This window comes from Girardinichthys multiradiatus, chromosome 10, assembly GCF_021462225.1.
Source record: "Girardinichthys multiradiatus isolate DD_20200921_A chromosome 10, DD_fGirMul_XY1, whole genome shotgun sequence".
NCBI lineage: Eukaryota > Metazoa > Chordata > Actinopteri > Cyprinodontiformes > Goodeidae > Girardinichthys > Girardinichthys multiradiatus.
In genome coordinates this window covers 18695336-18722758 of record NC_061803.1, presented here as the reverse complement: position 1 = coordinate 18722758, position 27423 = coordinate 18695336, and the positions used below count along the sequence as shown (strand labels likewise).

The window sequence follows — 27423 nt, the reverse complement described above, 5'->3', positions numbered from 1 at the left end:
TGTTGTTTTTTTTTTTCAAACAAGGAGGATAATTCATCTGTTTTTTATTTCGGGTCTTTTATCCAATTTTTTTCTTCTTTTTTTTTTTTAAGCTGTACGTATAGCTTACAGGTGAAGTCAAAACATCTGGAAAATATTTGCTGATACAATTTGAGGTTAACTCTGACAAGCAAAATTATTTCCCCAATGATCGTAAATCGGACGAATGACGACACCCCCAGATTCCGTCCTCTACGACATCACGTCACCTTACGTAAAGCAAGCGCTCCGGTTTCCTGGCGGAGAAGATGGCGGCTCCTGGACCGGGGGAGTATTTCAGCGTCGGGAGCCATGTCTCTTGCCTCACCTGTTTGGGCCAACAACTGCAGGGAGAAGTGGTCGCGTTTGACTACCAGTCCAAGATGTTAACTTTGAGTATCCTTTGTTTGTTCGGCGCCGCTCACGGCTGGTTGGCTGGCCTGCCTGGCTGCAAGGGCCTGTAGGGTAACCGAAAAAGATGTCAAATAGTGATCCGCGCAGGCGTAATTGGTCTTGGCTGAAGTACACATCTTTGTTCGTTTTAGATTATTTTATTATACAGGCTACCCGACTTTGCTTGTGTCATCCTTTAGTGAATCTATTGTTATTTCGGTTTTTAAACGCGTTAAATATTCTGCCTGGACCTGCATGTGTTTTGAATTCAGTCATTGTATTGCCAGCCCTCAACGTGGATCACTATCTGGCAGCGAACCCTCGTAAGGCATCATGGCTCTCAGCCGATGCTAGTTAGCGGGCTAACTTACACACAGCACACCCTGTTCTGACAAGTGTCCACGCGTTTACTTTTTTCACCTACCCACTCCCACTGTGGGAGATGCGAACGGCCGTTTCCAGGAGTCCGTTTATGAGTTTTACCGTCCCCCCCCCCCCCCCCATCCACGCTACAGGGAAACTGCTGCTAGCTCGGCTAATATGCTAAGTTTCGGTCAAACCCAGATACTCGTTAACCGCCCTGTAGCTCCGTAAACGGTTTTAGGGATTCTCGGCTCTATTGGCTTGGCTTTAGTCCTGAAGTGTTACCAGAATCTTGGGTTTTTTGGATGAATTATGCAACATTTAATCGTGGGAAGATATTGAGCTAATCACTACCATGAACCTTAGCCTGTCAACTTGCCTACCTTCATTGCCTCATGAGAGAGTTGCTCAATGAGAATCGTGTTCTTTTGAAATATACTTACGTGATTTTTTTTTTAAAGACCTTAAATTATTAATGTGGTTTAGGTCAACGTGTTCAAACCGCGACAATGAATGAATGAGTTTAATAGAGGGGATTTGTCAGTTAGCGCTGAGTTGCATTTTCGTTTCTGTTAAACATTTCCGCCCAATTTCTTTCATTTCAATTGCGGGTTTCAACTAAAAATTGTATTTATTTTTAATGATTTTATTTATTTAGAATCCTGTGACTTGTGATTAGCTGGCCGAGTTTGATACTTATTTTCTGATATCCAAACGCAATATTTGTTTTTTACTATTAACTAGTTTACAGAAAAGCAGAAAAATGGTCATAAATCCAAATCAATCTACCAGTTTTGGGGGGGTTTGCAAACATTAGAGTCCATCTTTTATTATTAGAGGATGACTAATTCTTGTCTCGATTATTTACTTTTTTGGTAACAGTAAATGTTGCAATAGTTTCCCATCCCTAATATTTATGTGGGCAGTATTGCAGTTGTCTAGTACAGCAGGCTTTCAATATTTGGTTTGGTATATAGCTACCAAATGTAGTGAATTACAATTGTCTTTGGAGTATCTGTGTGAAGTATCCCTTCTTGGATGCCATGAAAACGTGGATTAATGGCAACCGATGTTATTGCTGTATAGACTATTAATATTACAATTGTAAAGGTTTTTCAAAAAGATATGGAGGTTATAGTATGATATTTAATGAGTTTTTAATGTTTTTTAACAAGTTTGAATGTAACGCTGTCCAATGTTTGGAATCATAAGGGGTGGGTGATGTGACAATATTAGATCATGATGGATTGGAAGAGAGAAATCACTTGTATTTGAAGGGAAGGGTGCACACCTGTCAATCTGAGCAAGCCTACTGAACTTCGATTAATACTTTACTGACTTTGCATTTTATGATTAGAGATCCTAATTACTTGACAGATTATGCAATTAAACTAACGCCATAATGTAATTAACGCTGACTCCGGCTACTTCAGGTTTATGAGGTGGTGATCCTCGTAGAAGTTACTGCTGCAGCAGCCGGGAGCAACCACCATTGTTTTTGATGCTGTTTGTGTTGTCCTCTCTCCTTCTCGCTGCCTGTGATGTGTGTCGATGGTACTGAAGAAACCATTAGCCTCACTTTGTTCTTCTAAGGAACATCTTGTTCTCATACAGGTCACCTTCGGTATAATCTGCCTTATGTAAGGGTGTACCACAGAGTTGGATGACATGCTTTTGCAGAATTTTTATTCGATTTATTATATCATTTTAATTTTGGACAGGCAGTGTTTCAGGCTACCATGTTTGAAATATTTCTCTGGTTGAATTCAATGAATGCAATGTCCAGACAGATTGGAGTTGAACCAGCATCCACCATGTATGGACCATGTTGAATCCAGCTGAGTTTTGATGACCATGTTTCCCTGATTCCCTTCACCTGGCCTCTTGTGGATCCAAAGGAGCTCATTTTTTACAGTAACTAGAAAACGAATACATTGTCTGGTTATTTAGATATTTTGACCAATGACCTGTGTTCCAATATCATTCTAGAGAATGTTTTTTTTTCTGACATTTAGAGCAACTTTAGAAGCATTTTTATCAATCTCGCTAAATCAGACAGTGACAGTGTAAGCTGGGAACATTCTGTCCATTCATACTCTGCCGTCATCAGTTTCACTTTCTTATCCTAAGGATGTGCTTTGAAATGTCACTTGTGGTGGACACAAGTTGTTCAGATTGCACAGACTGATTCAAATCAAGAGTTGTGCTTTTATGCAGGGAGGTTGTGATTGTTTCTCACGTGTCTTTATGATGCTACCAACTCTCTGACCTTTAGCATCTTTGGCACCATCATCTCTATCCGGTGCGAGTATTTACTGCAGTGAGACTCAATGCAACAGGCTGAGTATTTTACTGACATGTAGAGCTTAAATTCGTGTCACCAGAAATCAAAAGAGTCAAGAGATTTTTCTTTCCAAACTGTTTTTTAATACTTAATATTGTGCCTCGTAATACTGCATTGATGATACATTTTGTGCATTGAAGCTTTTGACTTAGTGTGTTTAAAATATCAACCATTGTTTTATTAAATCTTCTTCCAGTGTTTATGTTCCATTTGTAGGTTTGAGCTTGTCTAAAGATTGTTTAAAGATCATGTTTAAGTAGTTCCTAAAGTGATGAATGCAGGGTTACTGTAAGTGGCTGCGCTGCCTTTAGTTGGCACATGCTGTAACTGGCACGACCTTTCACCGTCAGTGTGTTACTCTCGGCACTCTGTTTCATAAGCTTTTCTGTGCCGACCGTGTCGACGTTCTTTGGGGTTTTGATAAATTTTGTTCAAGTCCTTGCTTTGACAGTTTCTGCCTTAACCCGTTTCCCTTGAAAGAATGTGCTTCCTCCAGCGGTAAGCCAAACCTCAACGACGTCATCCTGATCAACTTAGCCTATGTATCTGATGTGGACATAATCCATGACCGTACTGAGACTCCACCTCCTCTAGCATCACTGAATGTTAGCAAGGTAAGGCCATCAGATTGGTGGTGGTATTAATTTGATGGGTGTGATTTAATAAACATATTGCTTTTGATTTAAAAGGAATTTAGTTTCTCATTAGAACTTATTTTTATACCTCAGCTGTATTAGAAACACAGTGGTTTGGCATTTCATCGTTAGACGTTTTTTAAACGTCTTTGCTGGTTTTATTTAAAATCTGCTGATAGTTGACAAAAGGAGAACCTTGTTTGCAGTTTGATTCAAATAAGGAGAGCATCTCTGAATCCTCTCATTTCACTGACCTTCAGAAGGCTTAAAAACTAATCCTGCATATTGGTAATGCTTGTACGCAAACACAAGCAATCATTTCATAGGGTAAAAACTATTCCACTGTCAGAATTTTGAAATAATAAACATTCAGATTTAAGTCTTGCGATCACTGAAGGATTATTTTATTTAAAGGGCAAGGCAGTGATTAAATTTAGATTCTTTAAGAAACGAGTCCATCGCAGCTGCTGGTTGCTTTATAGAAACAAATACTTAACTAAAACCTGGCTGGTTAGCTGCCGGAAGGAAAAGAGGAAAGAGTCATTGGATATGAAAAGGTCAAAGTTCAAGGTCTTTGTTACTCTTCAGTTGCAACTATATTTCCTGACTGTTTTCATGGAGTCAAGATTTCAAGCACAACCTTCCTGAGCCTTGAACTCAAAACAAACAGTCAAATAGAAATATGTAATTCTGAGTAGAGCTCACCTCTTCTGTTCTGTTTCCACAGCTTGCCAATCGAGCACGGACAGAAAAGGAAGACAAGCTGTCCCAAGCCTATGCAATCAGTGCTGGGGTTTCTGTGGAGGGCCAGCAGCTATTCCAGACTATTCACAAAACGTAAGAAGTTCATGTTGTCGCTCAGTGTATGATAACCTTGTAACCTGATCAGATTACAGGGGTTAGGTATCCGTATGAAATACTGGCGCTTGTTGCATGGTTTCAACAAATTCATTTGCAACATAAGACCAATTTTTAGAGTGGTGGGTAATTTGGGCTGAGTAGTATGTCCATTTACTGTTCAGTGTATTAGGGTTGTCAAAGTAATTCATATTTTGCCATAAAGAGATACTAGAAAAACAAACTATTCAAAGATACTCATTTGCTTTAAATGGATACAAACTGACCCATTCACATTTGCCCGAAATGTCGTGCTTCTTCCGGCAGCAGCGCAACAAAATCAGAGACACTCGGCCTCTCCGCTCTCTGCAGCCGCTCACCTGAACAAGACGGTGAGCGGCTGCTGGAAGTGAGAAGTACATCCAGGAAAAACACCTATGCAAAAAGCGTTGTTCGAAGGTACTTTCCCTATTCCCTCTCTGGAGCACATAACTTAAATCTATCTCTTCATGGACACGGGCAGCTCAATGATGAAGTTCTGCATCGAGATGCGCTCCTCGGCTTCGACGTTCATAATCATGCAACAATACGTTCTACTGCGGTGAGAATTAATGCAGGAAAATAATAATCAGCTGACGGCTGGCTATCCGGAAGTCAGACTGAAGCTGACAGTTAGAGCAGAAATAAGTAGGAGGCCGTAACGACCTACCCTCCTGCTGTAGCTGATCACTAAGGAAAATATTTAGTCAAATTACCAAAAGGCAGAAATTGTACAGGGCTGCTGCTGAATGCATTTGCATGGACCAGATTCTTATTTACACTATTAAAATGTGTTCTGTGCATTAGATCCATGTTTGTTTTGAAACACAATTTATTTTTTGTATAGAATGAAAGTCACATTGACAGGCCAATAGCAGCCATTATAATATAAGAAAATAATTGCACAACTGAATCAAAGGTACTCTTCCAAAAAAAAAAAAAACATTTATTTTCTTTTCTACTGTTTTGCCAAACATGGAAGGGACACAATTAAATTGTATATTTTTCTAAATGAGGGCTGAATTGTCCTCTGCTTATAATTTGTGCTCTAATTAAGGAAGTTAAAATATTGTAATAAGAGCGGGGTGATTAAACGTTAGCAATATATATCGCAATATAATTTTTTCTCAATAGACATATGAGAAAGGGTTGATATAGACCTTCAATATTCAGACAAGATGAATAGCCAATGATAAGAATAGTTGGACCAATTGTGTGGCTGGACTTAGGGCTGGGCGATAAATCGATTTTATCGATTAATTCAAATTTGCAATTAATGAAGATTTAATTTTTGGGAAATCGGAATTTTTTTCTGCCGCACCAGTGAACTCCTCGGGCCTCTGTAGTTGAGTGACGTCAGTAGACTTGTCTCTCGCAGAAACACCGAAAATGGCATCTAGCAAGGAAGACCTTGTTCCCAAAAAAGGCACAACTTCATCAATTATATGGAACTGGTTCGGTTTCGCAACCACGGACTTGGAGCAACACATAGCACGTTGTAAAATCTGTTTAAAGCCTGTTGCTACTAAAGGTGGAAGCACTACAAATTTATTTCAACACTTGAAACAGAAGCACTCAGTGGAGTGGGAGAAATGCTGCTCTCTACAAAAAGCTCAGGACAGCAACAGACCAGAAATCCCTGCCAAGAGACCACCCACCTTAGGGGAATCATTTTCATACAGTGTTCCCTACAAAAAGACTGGGGCCCGATGGAAAGCGATCACGGATGCTGTCGCGTTGCTTATTGCAAAAGATACTGTGCCTATTTATACAGTGGAAAAGTCTGGCTTCATTCACCTGCTGAAAACTTTAGACGCAAGGTGTGTACTACCTAGCCGGAAATATTTTGCTGAAGTTGCCTTGCCCCACCTGTACAACTGCACACGTGAAAGGATTGCAACAGAGCTGGCGGCTGTAAGTTTTTACTCTGCCATAACAGACTTGTGGAGCCATATATGAGTTTGACTGCGCATTTTGTCGACGATGACTGGGCTCTACAAAGTGTCTGCCTACAAACAGCTTACTTTCCCGATGATCACAAAAGTCAGGTCAATGCCGAGGGGTTAAAAGGACTCCTGGAACCTTTCCGAAGACCGACTCATCTGTATGACAACAGACAGCGGCATCAACATTATTAAAGCTCTGAAAGACATCGGGTGGCCAAACCTCCAGTGCTTTGGACATAAACTACATAATGCCATACGTAAGAATCGAATCTATATATATTTAGTAAATCTTATTTTGTATTTTATATGCATGTCATACATAGCGTCTTTTTTGTCAGACGTTAAATAGCAAAATTACTTCCACACGACTAAACTGCTCGGACCATTCTAGTCAAAACTGCCGTTCGCTGCATCTTCCATCTTCTTCTTCTTTCGGGGAACTCATTTTGTTCTCTTTTTCCAGTGATGTCTTATCTGTTAGCTGAAGCTGCACAAACATTAGCCGTTAGCGCGTCTGGCTGCTACTGTGCCGTCTGCGTCAACGTTACTTTGCGAGGCTCTAGTCCAGCTAGGGCTGGGCGATATGGCTTAAAAATAAAATCTCTGATTTTTTTATACCAAATCCGATTAATCGATTTAGGATATTTTGACGATTTTTGACGCGAACCCCATCTAGTTGGGGACTCTGTTATTAGTTGATGCAGGGGTAGACCAAGCTCAGCCTGTACTTCACTCAGTTCTCTTCGTTTTTTACAACTGTAAGAAAAGGCAGCAGTAGCCTTTTTACAAACCCCTATGGCACGTTCAATCTGTGGGTCCTTCACACCATTCTCTGTATAATAATGAAAACACCAATGCATCAGGTTTACTGTTATAATAAGCTACAATTAACTTACTGGTCAATTTTTACTTTTTTCTCTGATATTATTTTACAGATGTAGGGACAGACACACATACTCACATGGTACATGTACATACCATCATGATAAATCATGATGGTATGTACATACATTTTGTATAAATATGTATTATTTGATTAAAATACATGAATTGCTTATACATTAAGTGTACTGTGTATTTTCTGTGGGAAAATGGCCATCAATGCATGTCAAATTACAAAAAAGACGCTATGTATGACATGTATATAAAATACAAAATAAGATTTACTAAATATATATAGATTCGATTCTTACGTATGGCATTATGTAGTTTATGTCCAAAGCACTGGAGGTTTGGCCACCCGATGTCTTTCAGAGCTTTAATAATGTTGATGCCGCTGTCTGTTGTCATACAGATGAGTCGGTCTTCGGAAAGGTTCCAGGAGTCCTTTTAACCCCTCGGCATTGACCTGACTTTTGTGATCATCGGGAAAGTAAGCTGTTTGTAGGCAGACACTTTGTAGAGCCCAGTCATCGTCGACAAAATGCGCAGTCAAACTCATATATGGCTCCATTGTCCGATTGGACCACAAGTCTGTTATGGCAGAGTAAAAACTTACAGCCGCCAGCTCTGTTGCAATCCTTTCACGTGTGCAGTTGTACAGGTGGGGCAAGGCAACTTCAGCAAAATATTTCCGGCTAGGTAGTACACACCTTGCGTCTAAAGTTTTCAGCAGGTGAATGAAGCCAGACTTTTCCACTGTATAAATAGGCACAGTATCTTTTGCAATAAGCAACGCGACAGCATCCGTGATCGCTTTCCATCGGGCCCCAGTCTTTTTGTAGGGAACACTGTATGAAAACGATTCCCCTAAGGTGGGTGGTCTCTTGGCAGGGATTTCTGGTCTGTTGCTGTCCTGAGCTTTTTGTAGAGAGCAGCATTTCTCCCACTCCACTGAGTGTTTCTGTTTCAAGTGTTGAAATAAATTTGTAGTGCTTCCACCTTTAGTAGCAACAGGCTTTAAACAGATTTTACAACGTGCTATGTGTTGCTCCAAGTCCGTGGTCGCGAAACCGAACCAGTTCCATATAATTGATGAAGTTGTGCCTTTTTTGGGAACAAGGTCTTCCTTGCTAGATGCCATTTTCGGTGTTTCTGCGAGAGACAAGTCTACTGACGTCACTCAACTACAGAGGCCCGAGGAGTTCACTGGCGCGACAGTAAAAAATTCCGATTTCCCAAAAATTAAATATTAATTAATTGCAAATTCAAATTAATCGATCAAATTGATTTATCGCCCAGCCCTAGATTGTAGTTTAAAATATACCTCTTAAACTGTTTAGGCTCTTACCTTCAGGTTGGCGCTACAGAGCACTGTTTGGTAAAACCAGCCGCCACAGAAATAGTTTCTTCCCCCCGGCTGTTTCTCTGATGAACACCTCAGAGTCCAAGAACAACACCATGCATACTTGGACGGATTTCACATTATCTTCTCTTGTAAAGACACTTGTGTGTATATATGTATATTTAAAATATAATTTTTATTTCCATTCAGATTGACAAAAAGAAATCTTCCCTGAGAGCAGTGTACTTGTCAAATTCCTTTTCTTTCTCCCAAACATGAATAGTTGTTTAACTTTTGAAATTTGAAAATCAAAAATAACCTTCTGATATCTTTAAATCTCACTTAATGGTGCCAGGGAAGGATAAAGATTGGTAAAAATAGTGATTTGTTTTATATCGTGATATATATCGATATTGACTGATATGAAAAATATTATCGTGATAGGATTTTTTTTCCATATCGTCCAACCCTAATTGTAATTAATCAAATGCTTTGTCTCTTTCTATGGAAAAACACCCTGTGCCTTCAAAGAAATGTTGCCACAGTATTGAAAATGGTATTGAGGATTTTTCTTAGTATCGGTAGAGCAACATCATCAGTTCTTACTGCTGCTCAAATCATCACCAACTTCGGAAACTTCTTTCAGGATCACAAGCAACTTGGAATCTGTGCTTCTCTACTTTTCCTGCAAGCTCTGGGACCCTAAATTTCATATAAAATGCTACATTTACTTTTATCTGAAAAGAGGACTTTAAACCACTGATCACCAGTGTTTCCTCTTTAGCCCAGGTAAGACGCTTCTGATCTCCTCTCTGGTTCAGGAGGGGCTTAACTCAAGGAATGAGGCGGTTGTAGCTCATGTCCTGGATAAGTCAAGGTGGTCATTGAAGCTCTGCACATTCAGCACCTTTCTGAATCTCCCGACTGTTCAAATGGGGTTTGCTTCCCAATCTGCACAAGGTGGCAGTCATCCCTGTTACGTGTGCACCTTTTTTAAACCCATTTTCTCGTTCTACTCAACTCACAGCACTTGGTGAACAGTCAGCTTCTTTAGCAAAGACCTTTTGTGGCTTACCTGCTTTGCGAAAGGTGTCGGTGACAGTCTGCTGGACATCTGTTCTGTCAGGAGTCCCTCCCATAATTGCATAGGCTATAACATAATATTTCTGTATTAAAAATCTATTTTATTGCTCTTGTCATTTTCTAAAAAAAATAGAATTTTGATTTGTCATTTGCTGTGGGCAGTAGTCCTCCAAATTAAACACTAGAAATCCCTCTGGGTACACAATCTTTCACCGCCCTTGATGCCCCACCTTCATATAGATTCTTGGGACTGACAAACAAATCGCTGGAAATTGTGTGGTTATCATACAGATGGAAAAGCAAGATTGTGATTAATTACAAGCAATGTCATTATCACAGTATTTATCATTAATGTCGCAATTGCCTGTGTTGCAGTGTATCTTTATGAAAAGTTCGCAGGTTTTAAAGTGCTAATGAAGTCCTTTTGATGTTTCTTTACAGCATCAAAGACTGTAAATGGCAGGAGAAGAACATTATTGTGATGGACGACGTTGTAATCTCACCGCCTTATCAGGTTGAGAACTGCAGAGGCAAAGAGGGAAGCGCTTTAAGTCACGTACGCAAAATAGTAAGTATGACCACGCAGTACGCCGTGAATCAGGGCATAATCAGTGATTTGATCTATAACAAGTACTAAATACACACTACAAAAGTACACAGACAGCAGTTTCCAAAAAGGATGTAGAGAAAGAGGAATATTGGTGAAAAAATAAAAAAAACTATGTACACCCCATAGTTTAATGGCTTGCAGAACCACCTTTAGCAGTCAAATAACCTTTCTGATTTGATAAATCTCATATCATTGTGGAGAAATATTGGTCAACTTATCTTCACTTCTTCAGTTCATCTAAGCTTGCAGAGATTTGTTTCTGCAGCACAAACTGGGCCACCTTGGTTCTTTGCTGATGTGTTTAATGCCATTGTTCTGTTGGTGACCCAGTTTGATCCAAACTTCTGCTGTCAGACAAGATGGACTCAAGATGGACTCTTAGTACTACTAATACTTTAGTATGCAAAAAAAAATGCTAATGTCATTGTCAAGTTAATAAATGCAATGTGCTTGGGTCAAAAATCTTTCATGTCAAATATTCATGAAAAAAAATCACTCAAATTTAATCTATTTAATCTGTAAATCTAAAAAGATGTTTATGCATTTATAGTAGATTTACAGTGGGAATGAAGGATTTTATTTTTTTGGTCCCCCTGTACATCTGCACCTGGAAAACAAATACACCAAATTTTGCAAGTTCCAGACTGTGTTGGAACACTAAATGAGCAGAAATCATTAGTGTGCATAAGAGTTGCTACACGTGTAGAGCAGGTGTGGTATTTTTACATATCACAAAAAGATCAAATTGTAACAATCCATCCTCCTTAGATCTATATGTAGCACAGTGTTTCTCATTGAATAATTTTTTACTTGTCGATACCTCACTGATTTAAAATCTTTGCAGTTTGTTTTTTTTAGTATTCTAACCTCTAACGTTTTTTGTACAGGGAGATAGGTCCCACTTTTAGCTTCCTTTTACAAACTACAGCTGCAGTTGGTGGAGATGTGCACTAAGGTATAGCAAGTTTATGGTTAGTTGTTTTTCTGTATTTTGATTCAAAAAGGTTTCATTAGATAGCCCTGAATAGGTCTTCAAATAAAAGTGTGTGTGGGAATGTTTGTCTGAATCACTGCCGTCTCCTGTTTTTTTGTTGTTGCAGAAATCAGAATATTGTCTGTGTTCTCAGAAACCTCAGCGGTGGCGTAACTGACAGATGTTTCCCTGATTAAATCAGTTTTTCTTTTTTAAGTCTATTTTTTTTTAGCACACCCAACAGGGCAGATTGCAGAAGAAAATAGCTTTAAAAATGATTCATAATGCAGACAGACTTGGAGCTGAGCTGCCAGTCTGAATTTATTTTTCTGACTGCCGTGCCACGTGATTGGAAAACCTGTGCACTGAATAGGAAGCTGATCAGGGCAAGTCACATCCTTGTTATCCATATTAGAAATGCATTCATCTACGAAGTTGTTGTAGCTAGTTAAAATTGCTACTCTTGATATTCCAAACCTATGGCATTGCTGAACAATATGCAGATTTATGAAATAAAGGAAGCATCGAACCACAGATTTTTCATAGTCATTGAAGCTGCTTGACTCATTTCTGCCCTACCTGATATCTGCACATCAATTACTCAGGGTTTCTCACTGGGGGTGTTGGAGTTCAGATCAAAATGTTTTGCAGTTGTCCTCATCCTCATTGGTGTTTTTCTCTCTGTTATTGTTGCAGGTTGAGAAACATTTTAGAGACGTGGAAAGTCAGAAGTCCATGCAACGTTCACAAGCACAGCAAACACAGAAGGACTCCACTTTATCTTCTTGAGTTGGCAGTGCGGACCGGCCGGGGGAAGGTGAAACGGGTGGTTCTGTTCCCACTGCCAGACAAAGTCGGCATTCCTTGTCCTCAGTCCGAGACCACAAGGAGGAGCGCTGAGGGCCTTGAATCCTGAAGATCAAAATACCATTAAATGAAAAAGACAAAAAAAGAGAGAAGAAAGATTAAATCTTAAATTAGACTTTATAAAGAATAATTTAAACATGATCCATAAAGCAAACCATAGTTTCCTTAACTAACTTGTCTCATCCTGCCTCCTCCCCCCCCCATTCCTGTCCCTGAAACCTTTTTCTTTTTCCGCTCTCCTTCTTTTGCCTTCAGTTTCATTTCAAAAAGAGAAAACTAGAGCAGTCAGAAAGGCTTGTTAGCTTTATTTTCTGTCATTGTTTCCTTATTTTCTGTATCCATGTTCTACTGTCTGTATTTTCTGTATTTTAAAACAAAATGTGACTTGAAACGCCACACTTTAAAGGACATTTTCTAAAATAAAAGTAACAAAAATTCTGACTGTAATATTGTAATTTTCAACAACTTTTTGAGTAGTTTGTAAAGATTGTGTGCTTGATTCTGTGTCTTTGCGAATCAGTTCAGATAATGGAAATATCTGTAGGGGTTTAGATGAGGGTTAAAAGGAAAAAATCAGGCTGAAGTCGCAGGCCAACATGTTCAGAAGCAAAATCCCTGTTCTTCACCCATTCCACAGGTGCTCTGGTTGTTAGTTGAACTTGTTTGTCACCTGCATTTACATTTCAGCAGCCTCTGGTGGCTCTAATTTTGCTTGCTGGTATTTGCTTATATTACCTGACCAGAAATTGGTGCTTGCATCTGAAGAAATCTTAATTTATTTTAGGGTTTTTTATCGTGAGATCTCAGTTGTTACACAAATAATCCTGATTTTTTAAAAAAAATTTCTAACCTTTTGCTTTTTATATCCAGATATGACTTGTTAAAAACTGCTGGTGAACAGAAACATTCTATAAATGATATAGATTTACATCTAAACAAATTTAAATATTAAAGTTATATTTCAATAATTCAGTTATAAACTAAAGTAATACACCATAATATTTTAAGGGTGTATAGAGTAATAATAATTTTTAAAACTGGTTATGGCCTACATAGTTATGAGAAAACCACAAAAGGTTATTGCTAAAGATGTTGAATAGTCATTAATGGAAAGTTTAGTGGATGAAAAAGGACACAAGCAACTAGGATAACTGCATTCTTGAGAGGACTTAGTTGCAAACCCATTTAAGAGTTTGGGGGAGAATTAAAAGGCATGAACTGCATTTGGAGTTGGGGTGTAAGAGACCCCTCATACAGATGTGACCAGGAAATGGGCTACAATGGTTGCATTCCTGGGAGTGGTTTCCTTAAACCACTGTCAGAAACATTTTACTCAGGCTAAAAAAAAACAGGCTGGTCTGCTGTTTAGTGTTCCAAATTGAGTTTCGCATTTCATTTGTTAATTAGGATTCCGGAGTCTAGGAAGATCGGACAAGTACAGAATCCACGTTGCTTGGATGTCCAGTGTGAAGCTTCCACAGTCGGTGATGAATTTGGGCGCCATGCCATCTGCTGGTGTTGGTCCACTGTGTTTAATTAAATTCAGTGTCAGAGCAGTTGTCTATCGGGATATTCTAGGCTTATACTGCCAAAAGTACAAATACCTGCTTTAATTACCAGTTTATCACTGCTTTGTTGGCCAGCACGGTGATGTCGGAACCCCACAGAGAATTTAGCGAGTGTTGTGAAGCAGAAGAGACACCAGATCCAACAATGCAGACAAGCTAAAGGCAGCCATTAATGTAACCTGGACTTTCTTAACATTTTAGCAGATCTCCATACCATGCTGCATTGATGCAGACGCCCTGACCAAGTAAGGGATGCACTGTACAGTCAATAAACATTATGTCTCAGTAAATCACATTTCTAGATTAAAAAAACCTTTTCTGGATATAATGTGGTAGCCAAACATAACTGAATTACTGAAATAAATTAACTTCTTGGTTGTAATTTATTGAAATGTGCCTGTATTTTAGTTTGTTCAGAATTTACAAAAGATGCTCAGCTTCAGTCCAGATTCAGTCCGGTCTGTCTGCAAAGACTGATCTATGGATAATCCGTTCAGGGTTATGTAATTTAAAACTCACAGGATAAACTGACTGCTATCATGCAACTGTGCTTGACGTATCCCTACAGAGAAGCGGTTGTAAATCCTTCATTTAGGAAAAGGTCCAAAACGGACTGCAGGTTCTCTCCCCAGATTTGGTTATGTGATCATCAGTTTAAGCCCATAATCCCATCTAATCGGGAATATTCCATGTGTGTGCCTCAGAGTTTGCTGGAATGACACGATTCTGTGCCGTTTGCAGACATATTTAATGTGTTTCAGATGTATCGCTCTGTGTACGTACAAGAGGATCAACCATGGCGTCCAGCAGGAGAGTCTTCATCTTGATCCCACAAAAATGCTTTGCTTGATTCATCTGCTTCTGCTGCTGCTTCCGAGCATCATGTCTGGCCTCAGGCTGTGCCCCAGCTCCTGTCTGTGCTACGAATCCTCTGACTTGGTGGACTGCAGGTCTCAAGGGTTGGACCAGGTCCCCCCCAGTATCCCCCATGGCACTTGGCTGCTGGATCTCAGTGGGAACAGGGTGAGAGAGGTGCACAGTGATTCATTTATGGGACTGTGGTCACTGAAGTTCCTCCTGATGTCCAACAACAGCATGCACGCTCTGCATCCACAGGTATGAAAGAAGGCTGTTTATCGATTCTACGTGTGAGATATTGGATTTGGTATATAAAAGCGCATGGTGTTATAGGACGCAGAAGGTCAGAGATTGAGGTCAAATCTACTGTGATTGCAAAAGTATCAACACTCCTTTTAAATGTTTCACATTTTTTCATGTTAGAACCACAAACTTTTGTGTATTTTATTGTAATTCTATGTGACAGACCAGCAACAAATAGTGCATTATTTAAGATACATGGTTTGATGTTGTTTCATAATAAAAATCTGAAAGGAGTGGAATACATTTGATTTAGGTCTGGACTTTGACTGGGCCATTGTAACTCATAAAAATGTGTAGATCTAAATAATTTTATTGTAGCTCCAGCTGTATGGGGCGCAGTTGGTAGCACTGTTGCCTTGCAACTAGAAAGTCCCGGGTTTGACTCTTGGCCGGGGGTCTTTCTGCATGGACTCACCGGGTACTTCAGCTTCCTCCCACAGTCCAAAGACATGCCTGTTAGGTTAATTGGTCACTCTAAATTGCCCTTAGGTGTATGAATGAGTGTGTGCATGGTTGTTTGTGTGTTGGCCTGCGATGGACTGGCGACCTGTCCAGGGTGAACCCCGCCTCTCGCCTGTAGACTGCTGGTGATAGGCAACAGCTTCCCCGCAACCCACTATGGAAGAAGTGGTGTAGAAAATGACTGACTGACTCCAGCTGTATGTTTACGCTTGTTGTCCTGCTGGAGGGTGAACCTCAACCCCAGTCTCAGGTCATGCCCAGCCTCTAACAGATTTATTTGTATTTAGCTCCACCCACCTTCCAATTAAGCCTGACCAGCTTTCCGGTCCTTGCTAATGAAAAGCATCCCCAAAGCATGATTCTGCCACCACCATGTTTCATGCTGTAGATGATATGTGTTTTCAGGATGTTGTTGTCATTGACTGATATTTTTCTGCCCCTTAGAGCATTTTGAATGTAGGTCCAAAAGCCCAACTCAGGTCTTATCTGATCAGAGTAACTACTTCCACGTGCTTGCTGGATTCCCTGTATGACTTGTTGAAAACTGTACATTTGATTTCTTCTTGCCACTTCCACATTTGTCGAGAGCATAACCAATTATTTTCCTACTCAGTTTCTCCGCAGCACATAAACATAAAACCTTAGACTTAGGTTGAGCTTTGCTTGTAATTCATTGATATTGTGTCAGAAATGTATTAAAGTAGTTGTTTTTGATAAGCTATCAAAAACCAGGACCAGACTTTATAGATTCAAATAGAATTAAACGCTCCTATCAAGCTTCCTTCATGCTTTCAATTTCAAAACCTCAAACTTTCAAGACCCTGATTACCAAATTTCTCAGTTGCTTTGGGTCTTTCATGTTGAAGTATAAACGTGGGCTTTAAATGTTTAATAAGGCGCAATAACATCCATCCGTGATTCACATACAGTGCCTGTCAGTCCACATACACTCATCATGGGCATAATGCATTTAACAGACACATTTGTACTGTTCTTTTTTCAGGTTGCGATGATTAAAAAATATTGGGTGTCCAAGTTTAATGGACTCTGTATGGATTGTCTTCAATCCACACAGGGTTAAAGGTTGACTATTGTTTTTATTGAGATCAGTAGAACTTTGGGATCATTGTCCTGTTGGAACGCCCGAATTGTGTCAATTTTTTAACCATCTGACGCAAGCTGACACTCTGAGGTGAAAGGAGATTGCTGCACCACATCAATGAGCTTTGCTCCAAATGGGGAGAATAACAAAGATGAGGGAGATCTTCACAATTCCTCAACTTCACCACCAATCAACAGCAACATGGTCTTGGTCACAGTTTGTGCCGGGGAGGGGGTGTTGAACAGGACAATGATTCTGTCACCATCAACACTGGTTCTGGAATGGATAAAACAGACTAACATCTAGCTTCTGGAATGGCTTCAACCCTGTTGATTGTTTATGGGCTAATCATAAAAACTAATCTGTTGCAAGTAACCAACCAAGATCTGTACCAGTTTTAACAAGAAGAGTGATCAAATATCCTGCAATAATTGTGTCAGAAGCTTGTTGATGGCTACTACGTGTGGTTTCCCTACAATCATGCTCAGGGATATTTATTTAAGTATTAGTGGGATTGTATTTGTATATTTGAGCTTGTGTGTAACTTTCACATGTGCGCCTACATACTATAGGTGCATCTTAATGAATGAGGATATCATTGAAAGCTTAATTTATTCCAGTAACACAATTCAAAAAAATGAAACTCATAAATAGATTCAATAGAATTAGAGTGAGCTATTTCTAGCATTCTGGTCATTTTGATGACTATGGCTTATAAATAAGATGAAGAAAACCCCAAACTCAGTTTCTCTGAAGATTAAAAAATTGTGTGAGATCAATAGAAAAATGTTTTTATTTCAAAACTGTCGGTGTACCCAAAATTATGTCCACGTACTGTACAGTACAGTATATGTACTCATTACTTGGTCAGGGCTCATTTTGCATGAATTACTTCATCAATGCAGCTTGGCATTTTTGTGATTGGTTTATAGGGTATCAGTAATGCCTGCTTCAAGGAGCTTGTTTGGTTTAGTTACCATATAATATTAGACTATAAATATTCCAGTTGGTGCTAGCAACTCTGTGTTTGTGCAGCTTTTCTACCACGCGTTTTCCTTCCACTCAACTTTCCATTAATATGGATGGATTCAGCACTGTGTGAACAGTCACTTGACTTTGTGCGGCTTCCCTACCTTTTGGGGGGCCGTGATTGTGTACTAAACTGTCCAAATGTCATTTGTCTTACCCACAATTGTTGAGGCCATGACATAATATTTCTGTATAAAAAACATTTTTTTTATTTACTTTATATAATATAATTATATATAATATTCTGTAAAACTGCATTTGGTGTTATACTTTTTGTATTGAATTACTAAAATAAACAAACCTATTTACAACCATATAAATATATATATATATATAAGTATATATAATATACCTGTACACTAAAACTTTAAATGGTAAAGAAACACAAGAAGAAAATGTATAACTAAAACAAACAGTTCAGAGTGATCCTTCCTAACTGATTGCCTGTTTTTCAGTCTCTGTCATCACTGCAGTTTCTAGAGAGGCTTGACCTGAGCTTTAACCGGCTGCGCTGGCTTCCGCAGGACTTTACTCTCCATCTGTCTTCCCTCCAGGAGCTCAGACTGGACCACAACCTGATGCAGCATGTCGACTCTTCCTCACTGAGAAACTGTGACAATCTGAGAAAACTTGACCTGAGCTACAACCGTATTCGAACGATAGATATCAAGGCTTTCAAAAGCCTTTCTCGACTGCGTTTCCTGAACTTGGAGAGAAACAGGCTGAATATGCTCAAAGATGGGCTGATGAGCCGGCAGCAGAGCCTGGAGGTACTCCTACTCAGCTACAACAACATCTCTGAGATTGAGGCGGAAGCTCTGGCCCCCCTGCGCAGTTTGACCCTGCTGGGCCTCCAGGGAAATCAGCTGCAGCACATCAAATTTAAGACCTTCCTGAAATTGCAGACCATCAGCACCCACCTGCAGATGTCCCTCAACCCTTGGACTTGCGACTGCGACCTGCAGCGTGTCTTCGGTAAGATCCAGTTCGTCCGACACCTGCATGTGGAGGACTACAAGGCCATCCTCTGTTATGCTCCTCCTCAGCAGGCTGGGAGCACCCTTGCATCGATGGACAGCCAGCTGTGCATGGCGGAGACGGCCTCAGTGCTGGTCATCACCATTACCGTGCTGCTGGCGGTAATCGGTGCCCTGGTCAAAGCTGAGCGTAACCGCAAGAACAAGCAGGCTGCAAGTGATGCAGAGTCTTCAGATAAATGACTGGTTCAATGACGGAGCTCTGACACATGCAGGTGGCCTGCTGCTTTTTGAAAACTCTTCTCTAAAGTATGGAAAGGGAAAGAAACAGGGATCAAAGTGCTTAAGAGCTACTGGAGAAATACCAAGCATATAAATATATTGATTTAGATAGCAAACAATACAAATCATTTAATTCTTTTCTGTCCTCCAATTAGTTTGAATACCTGACTAAAAGGCCTTCCACAATATGTACAGTGTTTCCAAAAGTATTCAAACTCTTGATGTTTTTCATATTGAGTCAAATTCTAACCAAATGTTAATGCATTATTGGAATTGTATGTGATAGACTAATCCAAAGTGGTGTATTATTGTAAAATGGAAGAAAATGATACATAACTTTTAGTTTTTTATGAATGAATATAAAGTGTTTAAATCCAGCTGTTCTGTGAATGCCTCAGAGGTTTGTTAGAGAACATTAGAACAAACACCATCATGAAAACCAAGGAACACAGCAGACAGGTCAGGGATAAAGCTGTGAAGAAGTTTAAATCAGGGTTAGATTAAAAAGCAACACACTGAACATCTCACAGAGCACTGTTCAGTCCACTAACTGAAAATAGAAAGAGTATGGCACAATTGCAAACCTACCTAGACATGACTATCTACATAAACAGGCTTGTCAGGAGAGCATCAATCAGAGAAGCAGGCAAGCGCCGCACGGTCACTCTGGAGGAGCGGTGAGGATTCATAGCTCAGGTAGGAGAATTTGTAATTGTGAAAAAGAAAACCATTGTTGGAAAAGCACTAAAAAGTCCTGCTTGCAGTTTGCCACTAGCCATTTAGCAGGCACAGTAATGATCAGGAAACATGGAAAACACTGTGTGTGGTGGAAGACATTGCACTGTGCCTTGAACACACATCCCCACTGTGAAACATATAGTGGTGGCAACATCATGCTGTGGGGATACTATTATCCAGCAGTCACAGGGAAGCAGATCAGAATGGATGGGAAGATGAACTGCGTTAAATACAGTACAATCCTGGGAGAAAACCTGACTTAAGCAGAGGTTCACCTTCCAGCAGGATGACACAAAACATAGAGCAGGAATGTTAAAACGGACCAGTCAAATGTAAATGCACAAATGCATGCTGCACTTTTCAGAGTTTTATTTGTAAAAACAAAAAAGGACCATTTTCCTTTCAGTTCACAATTATGTACCACTGTTGGTCTAACACATAAAATCCTAACAAAATACATCAAAGTTTATGTTTGTAACACAACAAAATGTGAAAAAGTATTCTGCTTTCTGATATTAGTTTAAGTCTAGAACTGGTTTAAAACCTGTATCCTATTAGAAATGGTATCTAGTGGATCAGGCCCCAGCTTACTGTAGTACACAGTGTTTTAAACTACTTCAACTATGGAAAGAAAATAGCTAAAATGTTTATTGACTTCAGAGTAACTCCAAATTTTTTATATAGATTAGAGACATAAATAGAGATTACTCTTGTTTTCAGAAAATGTAACAGCTGTATAGATGACGCACGCAAGCTTCAACTGTGCTGAATGGTTTCTGTTTTAAACTACAGATCTGGATGGAAGGATGGTAAAAAGGAACTGGGGTAATGCAAAATATTTCCTTCCATTCATTCTCTTCCTTATGGTCTCTTTTTGTAGCATGTATATTTAAAGCCTGATCTATGTAAAAATACGAATAAAGGACTGAGAATTTTGTAATTTGGTATCAGAAAACATGCTAAATTCTGACATGAAAATGTTTAGGGACTCTGACATCACTATACAAGATTTTTATTCAGCTTAATTAGACACCTACGTTTACTACTAAAAGAACTTTATCTGTAATGCTAGCCAAGCTATTGCTAATATAAGATGCTAATGTCAGAATATATAGAAACAAAAAATATTAAGATTTATTTTCTGTTACCTTGTTTTATAGTAACTAAAGATAGATATAAACTCTCTAAAATCAGCATTGCCGTTCAAAGTTTTTTTTTAAAACAGATCGGAAATCAGTTTTCAAAATTCTGATCAATGCATCTTCAGAAACTAAGACTTTTGAATATGCGGGGAAAGAGCTGCAAAATAAAAATTCAAAACTGAAGCCTCTTTTTTAGCTGAACAGATGAATCTCGGATGTCAAGCTACAGTAATTTCCACACTGACTTGGAATATTTCCTTAACTTCCAAAGTGATGCGCATTTGGAGTAAATGCTTAACAAATGAAAATCTTTGAAAAATATTTAGAACATGAGCCAAACAATCACTCATAGATCAGAATAGTCCAATCTTTAATTGATCGGCTCTGATCGGTTATCGGCAGATCAAAATACTGAGAAATTGCAAATCTTCTTTCACTATTTATTGAAAGCATCAAAACCAAGTGATCCCACTATTTCCAATCTTATGGCATCTGGAGTACCTTTTTGTGTAAAAATAAGGTTAGGGCTATATTCTTTGATGCATAAATGGGACAAATGTGTTTTTCCTTCAGTTTCTGTTGGATTCAAAGCCATTACCTATATTAAAGAACCTGTAGGATCATTTTCTATTTTATGTCTTATAGTCCTTAGAAGAAAAGATCAGTTCAGCCCGAACTGACAAGCCAAAGTAAACTGAAAATCAGAACCGGCCAGGAATAACCAGACTGGTGCATCTGTATATTTAATGCTTGTATTTTTGGTTGGGGTTAATCTGTCCAACACAGCCACAGATAAAAACATTATTATTACCCAGAAATGACGTGGACTCAGTATTCCTGTGGTCTTTAAATTTATTGAAAAACATATGTATGTACAAGTTAAAAGCAACATAGCATATAATAACAGTTTTCATTTACTGTAAAATATTTAAAACATGTATTGTGATAAACAGTCCAACTATTTTGAATTTCCCAGTGAAGTAAAAGCTCCCTGCTTATGCAAAATACTCCTTTATGTTGTAATGTTTCAGAGCATAACAAATGTCAACAAGAAACCAAATAAATAAAACCATTTTCAATTAAAAAAAAAAAAAAAGGAAACTTGTTTTTCTTGCAGAAGCAAAGCTGCCAACCGGTAGCTAATGTTGAGTCGTCGGAGCTCTCCCAAGCTGAGTGTTTAAATCCTGAGGTGTTGTTGATCAGCAGCAGCTTTCGGCACAGATTCAGGCACAACAACCTAATGCTGCGCGAACACCTCTGTCTGTAAAAAACTGTCTTTAAAAGCCAGAGAGTCTACCCGTCAGTGGCCAGGATTAGTACGGCGCCAAAAATACCAATGTTGTGGCCTATCAGCTTCATCTGGTTCCAAAACTCCACCTTGCGGTTGCTGTGCCAGTACCCGAGGTTTCCATCGATGAGCAGGACCACCAGAGGAAGGATGGTGGCCAGGATCTGAGCGGCCAGGCGGATGTAATACCCAGTGAGAAAGGCCATAGCCAGAACGCCAAAAAGCACCTCTATTAGCATTAGAGTGAGCTCTCCTCCAGTGATATGGTTCAGGTAGGCCTGTCTGTCCTCCTTACTGTGCCGCAGCGAGTACACCTTGTGGAGAAAACATGTAAGTGCAGGAAAGATAACAACAAAGTCCGGATCTACAGCAGGGGTGCTTATTCATGCTTCCACCAGCCATAGTGGTTAATCCGATGTGAGTCTTACCATGCAGATGAGATAGATTCCTAGAAAGATCTGCCCAGTGGACTGCAGGGATCTGCTTCGAGCCTTCTGCCTGTAGACCTCCCCTGCTCCACTGGCAAGAACCAGAAAGCCTCCGATGATGGCTAGTGCCCTGGAGTACATCCGGACCTGCAGGACAAGGATCTGTGTTTTGTATATATGTAGAAGGGTTCCTACTCATTTTCTAAGAAAACATTACACAAATTTTAAGACTCAGAGTTCTCTGTCAAAAAAAAATCACATTGTCACAGACAGCAAGGAAGTAAGCTGATATGGATGGATGGTTAGATAGGACAGAGGAATTGTGGGAGGGGCAGACGTATGGAGGAAATGTTGGAGAGAGGGATGGATGAAGGGATTGTCATGTGGATGGATTGATAGATGGATGAAAGGTCAGAAGAATCAATGAACATATTGAGGGATAGACTGATGGACCTCCAAACAGAGTCAACAGCTGGATCACTTCATAAAAGGATAGACAGACTGACAAACTGATAGATGGACGGATAAACGGACAGTGGACAGATTGGATGGTCAGAAAGATCAATGAACAGACATATGAATGGATGACTCAAAATGTGTGATGGAATGATTGACCAAAATAAAAAGCGCTTTGAAAGAAATAACTTATTTTACAAATTCAGTTCTTTATTCTATATTGATGTTCACTAAAGCTTAGATCACTTTCTAATGAGCCCTTCATAGGTTATAGATCTACTAGATGAAGATGGTCAGAACAGAAAGGAAAACATCATTGCTGATCTGTGATCATGACCAGAAAAATAACTGAGATAACTAAGATATTTATGTATTCCATGATGCTAATCAAAGAGTTTCCATCACCTTTAGCCAGTCCCCATAATACACCTGCTCTCCGACGTAGGATGCATAAGTGCTGACGGCCAGCTGAATGGCAGCACCCAGAGCAAACCACCTCCTCTTCACTCCAAATGACATGAAGCTGGCACAGAGGACAGCTGCTCCCATGTCAACATACAGGTACGGCACATGAATGTCTGGTTTTCTGGAGAGGAAAGAGGGTCAGAAGACTTATTTTCTAAATTTATGCCATCTATAAAAAACTCTGTAAATAAACGACATAAACTTAAATAGATCTGAAAAAAGCCATGTAAATTACTCCTGTTTCAAGGTCTATATTAAAACTCAGCCAAGTTACAAGAGGTATTAAAATAGCCTCCTTTTTCCTCCCTACAGGGTAATTACAGAGTAGGTTACAGGGGTGTGGATGTGTGGGTCTCAGCAACCCACCCACACAGATAAATAAAATCACAGTCTGCTGGACTAAATATCAAAGATGATCAAGTAAAACATAAACTGCAATCTTAACTTAAAGAAACCTTTAAAGTGATAGTTGGTATGCTTCCGCAAACAACAGAAGAGGGACAGAAAGTTGTCTACAGGTTATTGTCACTCCTTCTAGGATTTATCAACCTGAATCAGCTTCTATTATTTATTAATAAACATAAAGTCGTTTTTTCTTTTACAGAAGTTGTCTGGAATTACTGTTAGCTCTGTAAGCTAAGGTTAGCTGGAAGCTTTAGCCCAAATTAAGCGCTATTTTTTTACCTCTTTGAGTCCGCTCTTTCAGCAAACAGCATCAGCATACTGAAGCAGTTCCAGAACCCGAACCGGGTCAGTATAAACGCCCCAAGCTGGCTGAAAAACCTCAACATCTGCTTCCTACTTGGACCTGCCATAGCTCCAACTCATGTATCCCATCCGCCAGTCAACGTACCAGATACTTCAACTTCCGACCAAAAAACACCTTTAAGTGTCAAATTAAAAGAACGAGGTTGTCCCACAATGCTGCTGACAAGCTAGCTGCCAGTCACACGGATGCAAGGAAGCTTTTATTTTGAAGCAAGTTCAAGTTCCCACGTAAAACGTATCTTGTGATTGGCTAAGACAGCCCACATGTTGAAACAGAATGTAGAGTTATTGTACGCCATCTAGAGGACAAATGTAGTTATAACATTATTACATTTTTACAAAAGTTATTTATATACACCAACTAACAACCTAACTAACTAAAAACGGGAAAAAAATCAAATGATAATAAATAATATAATGATGATAAATAATTAAAATAAATACCTAAACTTGATAAGAAAAACAATTACATCTCTGTTATCAGATAATCTGTATTAAACTGGACTGTTAAACGACATTATGGCAAGACAATATGCTTCTTCTTTTTACTCAAAAAAGAAAAGAAAGACAGCCCACTCAGTGCTCAGTGTCTCTGCCCACATCCATAAGGAGCATCTCTACACTGTTAATCCATGACGTGTGTTGAGTTAATCCTGAGTACTAACCCAGATCCTGAAAATGGCTTAGCGTGAAGGCTGAGCTGCAGATCACCAGCTTGTCATGTATCCCGCATCAAATGTCATATGGAGGTGAGAAGAGGGTGCGGTCAGTAAAAAACAACAAAAGATATTCCATATGTATGTAAGCAACTTATAGACATTCAGATTTTTAAAATAAAAATGTACTTTTCTACAATGATGAACCCCCTTTTTTGAAAATGTGCACAAAATAGAAAGAGATAAATGTGCATTTTTATTTTTTGAACCAAATCCTCACTTAAAACAGAAAAACTTTAAATACATCCTTACTTAAGTAAGAACCTAAACGATAGAACTCACTTGTTAATCTTAATTTTTTGGTTAATTTATTCCTCCTTGTTTTGTTAAAGTAACTCAGAAACACTGATGAAAGCATGAATAGAGAGAGAAGAATGTCATTTAAGTAAACTACCATCCATCCATCCATCCATCCATCCATCCATCCATCCATCCATCCATCCATCCATCCATCCATCCATCCATCTGTTGTATATACCTGCTAATGGTAGGATAACACATGATTTAATAAATAGAAATAGAAATAAAATTAAGAAACTGTATTTATATTCAGCCCCCCTTTGTAGAAACCCTTTTCACTACAATTACAGTTTTTAAGTGTTGGCCCAGTTTCTTAAATGAATTTAGATCTGGACTTTGACTGGGCCACTCCAACATATAAACACGCTTTGATGTAAACCATTCCAGTGTGGCTCTGGTTGTATGTTTAGATTTGTAACCATGCTGGAGGGCGAACCTCTGGATTAATATACCACTTGCCCAGTCATTTTAGATTATTGTCTATGTCTTGCTAGGTTTACCATTGTGACATACTATTTCCATTATAAATGGAATAAGTGATCTGTGAGATGTTAAAATCTTGAGGTATTTCTTTCTAACATACCACATGTTGTGCTGGATTTCATTTAGGGGTATTAAATTGTATGGAGCTACACACAAATAGAGGCCATACTGTTCAGATTTTATTTGTAAAGAAATTATACAACCAGGCATCATTTTTCTCCCAATTTATAAGTATGCACTACTTTGTTTTGATCCTAATAAAATTCATTAAAGTTTGTAGATGTAATGCAACAAAATGCGAAATCTTCAGGGGGTAGGAATACTTTTACAAGGTGCAAAATTTCCTTCCAAGCATTTAGACTTTCTTGTAATCATCTTGATCACATATGATGTTGTAAATTCACTTTTTAATATCATCATCCCTCTTTCTGCATGCAGATTGTGAAAGTGCTATCCTGTTTTGGGACTTAAATTCCTTAATTGTTTAATCTCATCACCGGGGATTGGTGACATCAGGTCCTCCAATCTGGTGGTGACTTCAAATGAAAGCTGGGATCAACTGTGGATGAGTAGCAGTGGCACAGCACAGATCAGCCAGTGAAGAGAGCCAACCAGACGACAGGAAGGCACACCGTCGAGGAGCTCTTAGGAGCCGAAACATTTCTCTAAGTGTTTGGGATCCCGCCATTCAACAGGTAAACACTCAAGAACCGTTTATTTTGCTGCTTTTTGGATTTAATAACTGGTAAAATAAAAAATGATTTGGATGAATTCACAGGGACCCTGGAGAGAAGATCACAAAACTCAACATTTAGGGAGTGGCTTTTATACTTAACATCTTTAGAAACCAGGATTTTTTTTTCTTTTTGCAGCCAGGATGGCTCGGGATATGTCAGATAAGGAAATCTTGAAAATGGAGTTGGAGCAGTTGAAAAAGGAAGTGAGCACAGCAAGAACACCAGTAAGTATCTAAGTTTTAATTCCTTGCTTTCATTTATCTGCTCTCAATCCTAAAAAAAGTTAAAAAATGGTTTATTGTTTTATGCAACATGTTCACAGACTCTTTCATATTTACTTTATCAACAGGTGAGTGCAAACTGTACAGAAATAATTGCTTTCGTTGAAGGACTCTTGCCAAATGATCCGCTGATTAAGGGCGTTCCAGATGACAAGAACCCTTACAAGGGAGACAAAGGAGGCTGCATTTTAACATAGCACAAAGTCATCCAAGGGAGAGTTTATGTTTCTGTCAGAGTTGGTTGATTTGTAGAGGTTTTTCTGGTTCAAATGTATAAATAAAAAAATAAAAAAACGAAGGTCTGGATCAGTGTTTCTGTCAGCACTGTAATAGTCAGTATGACACTGGGTTACTTTGTAAATAAATAAAAATAGCTGTATACATCCTTTGCCTGATCTGCCTGCTTTTATTATTGACCTTCAGGCCTCTTTACCTATTTGGTAAAATTTAAGGGCAGTGATAACATGTTTATTGGTCAGCAGGTTGTTGACCTATGTTGCTGTGCATAACAGGGCAAAGTCAGAGCAGTTTCCGACCTGCTGCTGACTTGAACCTTCATAGGATTTTCTTTGGTTCGGTACGGTTGGTCAAATCGTCCTATTGACACAGTGTGGCTTCCTGCTTCAAAGTCTTTAAGCTTGTTCCACTCTTCATTAGCGTCCAATCTGGGTGCTCCATCCAATTAGTTTCAGTCTTAGACCAATAAAA

The 27423-nt window shown here is 39.1% G+C and overlaps 4 protein-coding genes across 7 annotated transcripts; 3 read left to right on the top strand and 1 right to left on the bottom strand.

Annotated features, from left to right (window-relative positions):
* Nucleotides 1-255: 255 nt before the first annotated feature.
* lsm12b (LSM12 homolog b) lies at nucleotides 256-12770 on the top strand. 3 transcript variants are annotated; one of them, XM_047376134.1, is made up of 6 exons: nucleotides 256-414; nucleotides 3599-3732; nucleotides 4481-4590; nucleotides 10324-10450; nucleotides 11380-11447; nucleotides 12162-12770. In XM_047376134.1, exons 1-5 carry the CDS (start codon nucleotides 288-290, stop codon nucleotides 11398-11400), a joined length of 519 nt encoding a protein of 172 aa, XP_047232090.1. In that variant the 5' UTR covers nucleotides 256-287; the 3' UTR covers nucleotides 11401-11447; nucleotides 12162-12770. The 3 variants fall into 3 exon arrangements, with proteins under 3 accessions (XP_047232090.1, XP_047232091.1, XP_047232089.1); XM_047376135.1 differs by lacking the exon at nucleotides 12162-12770 and adding an exon at nucleotides 11593-11821; XM_047376133.1 differs by lacking the exon at nucleotides 11380-11447 and having other exon boundaries at nucleotides 257-414.
* Nucleotides 12771-13247: 477 nt separating this feature from the next.
* LOC124874734 (leucine-rich repeat-containing protein 17) lies at nucleotides 13248-19343 on the top strand. Its single transcript, XM_047376220.1, has 2 exons — nucleotides 13248-15016; nucleotides 18110-19343. The coding sequence occupies exons 1-2, from the start codon at nucleotides 14651-14653 to the stop codon at nucleotides 18872-18874; spliced, it is 1131 nt and encodes a 376-aa protein (XP_047232176.1). The 5' UTR covers nucleotides 13248-14650; the 3' UTR covers nucleotides 18875-19343.
* Nucleotides 19344-21627: 2284 nt separating this feature from the next.
* On the bottom strand, nucleotides 21628-24298 carry tmem101 (transmembrane protein 101). The gene is made up of 4 exons (XM_047376219.1): nucleotides 24115-24298; nucleotides 23371-23551; nucleotides 22510-22656; nucleotides 21628-22395 (listed from the first exon to the last, which is right to left on the bottom strand). Exons 1-4 carry the CDS (start codon nucleotides 24243-24245, stop codon nucleotides 22087-22089), a joined length of 768 nt encoding a protein of 255 aa, XP_047232175.1. The 5' UTR covers nucleotides 24246-24298; the 3' UTR covers nucleotides 21628-22086.
* Nucleotides 24299-26231: 1933 nt separating this feature from the next.
* gngt2b (guanine nucleotide binding protein (G protein), gamma transducing activity polypeptide 2b) lies at nucleotides 26232-27100 on the top strand. Of its 2 annotated transcripts, none has more exons than XM_047377763.1 (3): nucleotides 26232-26392; nucleotides 26570-26658; nucleotides 26784-27100. In XM_047377763.1, the coding sequence occupies exons 2-3, from the start codon at nucleotides 26575-26577 to the stop codon at nucleotides 26910-26912; spliced, it is 213 nt and encodes a 70-aa protein (XP_047233719.1). In that variant the 5' UTR covers nucleotides 26232-26392; nucleotides 26570-26574; the 3' UTR covers nucleotides 26913-27100. The 2 variants fall into 2 exon arrangements, with proteins under 2 accessions (XP_047233719.1, XP_047233720.1); XM_047377764.1 differs by having other exon boundaries at nucleotides 26250-26392; nucleotides 26476-26658.
* The last annotated feature ends 323 nt before the right edge of the window (nucleotides 27101-27423 follow it).

Excerpts from the sequence above, each read along its gene's own strand:
- gngt2b (XM_047377763.1), top strand. The coding sequence starts at position 26,575 with ATGGCTCGGGATATGTCAGATAAGGAAATCTTGAAAATGGAGTTGGAG. Across the intron at positions 26,659-26,783 it reads TGAGCACAGCAAGAACACCA|GTGAGTGCAAACTGTACAGA; the intron begins GTAAGTATCTAA and ends CTTTATCAACAG.
- LOC124874734 (XM_047376220.1), top strand. The coding sequence starts at position 14,651 with ATGTGTTTCAGATGTATCGCTCTGTGTACGTACAAGAGGATCAACCAT. Across the intron at positions 15,017-18,109 it reads TGCACGCTCTGCATCCACAG|TCTCTGTCATCACTGCAGTT; the intron begins GTATGAAAGAAG and ends CCTGTTTTTCAG.
- tmem101 (XM_047376219.1), bottom strand. The coding sequence starts at position 24,245 with ATGGCAGGTCCAAGTAGGAAGCAGATGTTGAGGTTTTTCAGCCAGCTT. Across the intron at positions 23,552-24,114 it reads GAAAGAGCGGACTCAAAGAG|AAAACCAGACATTCATGTGC; the intron begins GTAAAAAAATAG and ends TTTCCTCTCCAG. Across the intron at positions 22,657-23,370 it reads ATTATGGGGACTGGCTAAAG|GTCCGGATGTACTCCAGGGC; the intron begins GTGATGGAAACT and ends CTTGTCCTGCAG.
- lsm12b (XM_047376133.1), top strand. The coding sequence starts at position 288 with ATGGCGGCTCCTGGACCGGGGGAGTATTTCAGCGTCGGGAGCCATGTC. Across the intron at positions 4,591-10,323 it reads TTCCAGACTATTCACAAAAC|CATCAAAGACTGTAAATGGC; the intron begins GTAAGAAGTTCA and ends GTTTCTTTACAG. Across the intron at positions 10,451-12,161 it reads TAAGTCACGTACGCAAAATA|GTTGAGAAACATTTTAGAGA; the intron begins GTAAGTATGACC and ends TTATTGTTGCAG.